Genomic DNA, 6742 nt, shown 5'->3' with positions numbered 1-6742 from the left:
TCAAAAGGTACCTTCTCTTTAAAAGGTACCAACAATCATATATAAGAAATAAGATTTTCTATAAAAGTACATAACAAAGAAAACTACAATTCTATTATAATCAAAACTCTCTCTAGTTTACTTCTGTTTTGTGCATAACACAAGCAGGTTCTTCATTGTAACTTAAAGAAATTCGCTGATCCTATTTGCACTGTAAAACGGCGAAATTTTCTTTAGGGAAGTGGCATTGATACACGCCTTGAAGTTGGTAGTCATTATCCGGGTTCTAACACAAGCGATTGGATAGTTATAAATTTCCTACTAGCAAATGTGTCAACTATGTTAATGGTGATTCCAATTCCCACAAAGTCCGAATCTACAGAGGACATTAGTACTGAATATGGAGCACAAAGACTGGATTAAATTGCTTCTAGTCATTTCATGGTTGCCAACCAACAACCGGATTGAACCCATTTTCAATCTTTACCCATTTATAGTTATTTGAAACAAACTGCTCATGAATTATTGGTAACTAATTTTAGTAGTCTTCATTTCATTTCACAACCAAATGGTCGGTGGCATTAATCTGCAAAATGTTGTGGTCACAATCTGGAGATTCTGGTAACCACGACAACTGCTCAATGTTGCCAACACAAATTTATTTTTTGGGCCTCGTGCAGCATCCCTTCTTTGCCTGCCACTTCAATAGTTCCACTCCACCACCTCACTTGTCAGCCCACCTGCTCAATTAAAAGGCATGCATATGCCCAAATGACTGAAATATCTGTACTGTTTACTTAATCCTGGTGGTGAGAAAGAATTTTTAAAGATGAGTCCAGCATGTGTAAAGATTAAATTTAAGCAGCCGGCCTCAGCCTGAAAATGTGATCTTTTTAGGATTAAAATTATAAGTTAAGATATATATATATAATTGACGTTTGATTAGTAGATAATGTAGAATATGTATATACGCAAGGTATTCAACATTCGAGAGTTAAAGTTGGAGGAACAAATTCTAATTTTACTTGAACCATACAAATTTCTGGGATATATGGTCAGATATTTAGAGCACAAACAATGTTCGATAGAAACATCTTCTTTTTATTTCATCCTTCTCCAGAATTAGTTATTTATATCCATCTTTTCCTGTTCTGATAATTATTCAATTTAGAGATTGTGATTAGGTACAGTGTTCTCCTGTCATAGCACTAGTAAGCAAGTAGGAAGACTCGAACTTTTTCTGTAAACTCAAATTATTAGTCCACCAGCCAAATGAAAAAGATTGTTTATCTCAGGAATAATCTGATATGATAAGCATTCTTATATTCTTCTTCCATCCAACAGGGGTAATCTAATCTAGGAGATCCAACTATCTACAAGAAAGGGAGAATCAGATTATAAACTGCTTTAAGAACCAAGTCACTACAACTCAAACTTTTCTCAAATTGAGTGGAGAAAATATATGAAAATAACACATAGGGTCTTTACTACAGTAAGGCTATACAGAATGTGAACTGCTGGCAACTCGAAAACTACAGTTAGTATTCCCTCATTCCAATAGTATCACCAACAATCCATGCACACAATTGATTTCAATAATTTATCTGATAAACATCCCTGTTTCTGCATTTGCATGTGCCACCGCCCCATGACAATGACACTGGCCTCTTCCTCACTCTCCAGAAGTTTTGTATAGTCGTGTTTTACAAATCTTACCGCACAAAAAATTACACAAATGAGGCGGGTTTATGTTTCAGTTTTAATCACGCTTTGATTGAAATGAATAAGAGGTAAACAAACTAGTGTAGGATGGCAATGCATGGAAGAAAATGGCGGATTAGTAGGACCCATTATATTAAGACTCTTAGCCACTCATTTTGGAGAGATTTCAGGTACCCAAATCTATCTGGACTATCACATTCTTTCAATTATTGAAAAAGGAAAACAAGGAATTACAGGTGGCTCAGAAAGGATACCTATTCCACCCGGCATCGGCTTTGGCGGAATAGATGATTCTACTAGTAAGAAGCTAACACAATTTAAGATGAATGGGCAATAAAATGATAAAATATGAGAGGCCCTTGATTTCACAGAAGAAAATGGTCAAAACTCAATCAAAGCAGTTAAATCTGCATATACGGTTAGGATTACGTAAGATAAATCATGAATTTTTCAGGATAGGAATGGTCATAATAAGATAATTCAAAGTTAGTGCAAGTAGATAAATCATTGATCTCTTGACATTAGCTTTAATATCCAGTGCTCTTCCCACTACTGAGATTGAGTGATTGTTTTTTGTGTGGGTGTGGGGCATGTATGAAAAGCTAGAAACTTTACCTCCAATCTTCCAGCACAAGCAAATACTATTATGGAGCCTCATTTAATCTAGTCCACTTGTTTCTTTACATTTTATATCTCCTCTTGTCATCACAGTTCATGTCTGTTGACAACTACATGTTGCACGTATTCTCCAGTAAATCATCTAACACCACAATTCTATTTACTCAGGCTGTAAAATGATAACATTCTTACCCCAGAAATTATTGTTATTTTAGACTAGTATTAAACCAAATGCTTAAATTAATAAGAGTACATACAGGAGAACAAATAATTAAGCTCACACATGTAGAAGGATTTAGACATTCTTTAGTTTTAATTTTTTATTTCCTCGTAAGTTAGAACCAAGTGAATCCTAAATAAGATCAAAGCCCTACCTATTTGGCTCTTTCTCAGATATGTACAAACTGTAAATCTTGAAAATTGAACTAAGAGAGAATGAATGGTCATTGTCATTGAGTCTAGACCTTTCTCTACTGCTCGGGCCACCATTTGCCCAGTCTGTATATATATAAGACTCCGCTTGCTACTACCTCGCTGGTTCAAGAAAGTACTTCCCCACTGAATTAAAGTCTTCTTTTACCTGAGTTTCAATATAAGTTTTAATAAATTTATATTATAATGGTAGGATACTGGAACTTCTCTGTTCTTGTATTCACATTTCCTTTTTTTGTCTCTTCTTTTCACCTCTTAATTTCCCTGGCAAGTTTTCATAAATTCTTTTGTTCGTCTTTGTAGGATGAGTTGCAGCAATTAAACACATGGGAGGGATATGTGGACTGGAGGAACAAACCTGCCTTGCGAGGGCGTCACGGTGGCATGCTTGCTGCCTCTTTCGTCTTGGGTCAGTATGCATAGCTTAATGATTAAAGCACATTTTCATTTCTTTCTTTACCATAAGCTAACCATCATATAAAACTAGGTTGCTGGAAAACCTTCGGAACTTATATATATCACAAGAAATACTATATTTACATGTAATCAGTATAGATTAGTTTTGAAAACGTGACACTTATTTGTGAGATTTTCTTATGCTGCAATACTTAGTTGTGGAGGTACTGGAGAATCTAGCATTTCTGGCCAATGCAAGCAACCTTGTACTTTACCTCTCAAAGTTCTTGCATTTTTCTCCATCAAGCGCCGCAAACACGGTGACTAATTTCATGGGAACAGCCTTCCTCCTTGCTCTCCTTGGTGGCTTTTTGGCAGATGCCTTCTTCACCACCTACAACATCTATGTGATCAGTGCTGTAATAGAATTCATGGTAAGATCCTCTCAAGGATTAAACTTCTGAATATTTTTATATTATTTATATAAATATCACATAACAAGCTGGAGTTGTCCATTTATAATACAACCATCATGCTTTATAGAGATGATATAGACCAAGAACTTAATATGACCCAATATTATCTACAGATTTGTGAACATAAATTCCAGGACTGCCAATTAATTTGATATTCAAATTGCACAGTAGCCATCTCCAACTATCACTACAAGTTTTGCAAGAAAGCGCCTTCTTGGTTTTGACAGGTCCCCTTTGAGGTCATTATTAGAACAGAGACCGGAAGCGTGCAGGACTCACCACTATGAAATCTCTTGGCTATTTTTTTGCAGAAGGAACCACACAATGTGTCATCCCTCCAAAACATGTGCCAATCTTATGGCTACTATGTTGATTTATTAGGAATCCAGCCCCACCAATAGCTTTCGGTGTTGAAATGAACGTAATATCAATGTCCTCGGAATAAAATGACCTTTGTCACCAATAGGAACGTAGAAAAGCTACCTAACAATAAATACATGAGAATTGAGAAAGGGAAAAAATGTATATCGAAAGTGTTAGTTTTTGTCTTATACTAACAGTAGTATTGTCCAATCATATCTCATGGTGACCTGGCTAGGTCCCGCTGATTTTTCTGCCATTGAATTTCCTCTTGACATTTAAATGCACTTCAAAAGACGGTAGGTTTTGGTCATGTCATACCATGTGACAATAGTGATGCATGTAACATCCAAACTCTCAACAAAGCAACTTCAAAATATCTGATCTTCAGTCACATCCTGATTAATTGAGTTGCATAATGAGTAGACTTAAGAATCGGATTCTAATATAATTTTCTTCTGATTAATATATTATCAATTGTTTTGTCTTGTTATATGTTTCTTATTAATTATAATTACTGGCTTAGGGTCTGTTATTACTAACGGTCCAAGCTCAAGTGCCTTCATTGAGACCACCAACCTGTGCTTTGGCGGACACCAACACTTCATGCCAGGAAGTTGAAGGCGGGAAAGCAGTGATGTTGTTTGCGGGTCTCTATCTTGTGGCACTGGGTGTGGGAGGAATAAAAGGTTCACTTGCTCCTCATGGAGCTGAGCAATTTGATGAGACTACCCAACAAGGAAGGAAGCAGAGATCAGCATTCTTCAATTACTTTGTGTTCTGTCTCGCTTCTGGAGCTTTAATTGCAGTCACTTTTGTGGTCTGGGTTGAAGACAACAAAGGCTGGCAGTGGGGTTTTGGGATCTCCACTGCAACGATATTGCTCTCCATTCCAGCCTTCCTCCTTGGCTCTCCTTTCTACAGGACCAAAATTCCCATTGGAAGCCCCATCACCACTATATTCAAGGTAGAATTTGGTTGAAATCAGTCAATAAAGCACTGTGATTTGCCAAAGCTAGCTCGCAGCATAGAGCTAAATAAAACCTCTTTCATTTTTGTCCGACAGGTGCTAACTGCTGCAATTTATAACACCTACAAATGTAAGAATTCCAGCAATGCCATCATGGGAGTTCACTCAAATCCTTCCTGTATGACTAATTCTGAATCCACGGAGGATGAATATAGTCATACTACAAAGGAGGAGCCAAGTCAAATTCCAACAGAGAGTCTCAAGTTTCTAGATAGAGCATTAATCAACAACTCTGGCCACTCTGTTTTTCATTGCACGGAAAAGGAGGTAGAGGAGGTCAGGATAGTCCTAAAGATTTTCCCCATCTTCATGTCCACGATAATCTTAAACTGTTGTCTTGCTCAGCTCTCCACTTTTTCGATTCAACAAGCTGCCACCATGAATACCAAGCTAGGCTCCTTTAAAGTCCCACCGGCGTCTCTTCCAGTCTTCCCTGTCATGTTCATCATGATTCTTGCACCACTCTATAATCATGTGATCATTCCACTTGCCAGAAAAACAACCAAAACGGAAATGGGGGTCACTCATCTACAACGAATTGGGACAGGACTAATACTCTCTATTGTAGCCATGGCTGTGGCAGCTCTAGTGGAAACAAAGCGAAAGAGAGTAGCAGTTGATTCAGGTCGACTGAATTCATCTGAACCTCTCCCCATCACATTCCTCTGGGTGGCCTTGCAATACTTGTTTCTTGGATCAGCTGATCTTTTCACATTAGCTGGCATGATGGAATTCTTCTTCTCAGAGGCCCCCATAAGTATGAGATCTTTGGCCACATCTCTCTCCTGGGCCTCGCTGGCCATGGGGTACTACTTCAGTTCAGTGCTTGTATCAATAATCAACAATGTCACCGGTGCTTATCGCCACACGCCCTGGCTCTTTGGTAGCAACTTGAATCACTATCACCTAGAAAGGTTTTACTGGTTGATGTGCATCCTAAGTGGCTTAAACTTCCTGCATTATTTTTTCTGGGCAAACCGCTACAAGTACAGATCAACAGGGCCTTGAGAAGTGATTCAACATCATTGAATTAGAAAGAGATTGCCATATTTCTACTTGCTCAAGCCTCTAGTGATTGATTATCTTTGTATCAATCTAGATTAGTTAGCTATAGTATTTCTATTAATGGTCCTAATTATATCTTGGACTAGTTTGATATAGAATTAGATTCACATGTATGATACTACTTTAAATATTGATACAGCAGTATTTATCTTACTTCAGTTGTAACTAGAGTCATTTCAAATTCCAGAATCCTCAACACGAAAAGTAGAACTATCTTATCACTAAGTTGTATTGAGGAAAAATCAAGCAAAATTGTTAACTAGACTGGTACATCATAGTTAATAATCAGGGACTTCACCACAACTGAGACTGAAACTCTCTCTGTTTTCTTGATGCCAATATGAGAGGAACAGAATAAACAAAATTTAATAATCTTATCACTAGTTAATCTCAGAATAGCACAAATGCACAAGAGCCAAGAGGGCATCTTCTCGTCCCAGTGAAGAAAAAAATATTTTTTTTGTACTACAATTTCTTGGCAACCAAACAGAGACCAAGCCATCAGATTAAAAAATGCAAATACAATGCTTAAGTACTACTAGACAGAAGAAAGGGAAAAAGGTGTTTGCTTCTGGAAAATTACTTGCTCAGAACTGTGAACTGAAAATAAAAGCACGTTTGCCTTTGCGCAGGGGATGGGAAAAGTGTCAAATATCAATTAATT

At 37.3% G+C, this 6742-nt stretch overlaps 1 protein-coding gene across 1 annotated transcript; it reads left to right on the top strand.

Moving 5' to 3' along the window:
* Positions 1-2808: 2808 nt before the first annotated feature.
* LOC116134813 (protein NRT1/ PTR FAMILY 4.6-like) lies at positions 2809-6253 on the top strand. Its single transcript, XM_031420465.1, has 5 exons — positions 2809-2940; positions 3055-3160; positions 3364-3581; positions 4510-4950; positions 5050-6253. The coding sequence occupies exons 1-5, from the start codon at positions 2938-2940 to the stop codon at positions 6019-6021; spliced, it is 1740 nt and encodes a 579-aa protein (XP_031276325.1). The 5' UTR covers positions 2809-2937; the 3' UTR covers positions 6022-6253.
* Positions 6254-6742: the final 489 nt, after the last annotated feature.

This window comes from Pistacia vera, unplaced genomic scaffold (genome assembly GCF_008641045.1).
Source record: "Pistacia vera cultivar Batoury unplaced genomic scaffold, PisVer_v2 Contig291, whole genome shotgun sequence".
Taxonomy (NCBI): Eukaryota; Viridiplantae; Streptophyta; class Magnoliopsida; order Sapindales; family Anacardiaceae; genus Pistacia; species Pistacia vera.
The sequence above is the reverse complement of the archived record's forward strand: the minus strand, read 5'-3'. Positions and strand labels throughout refer to the sequence as shown.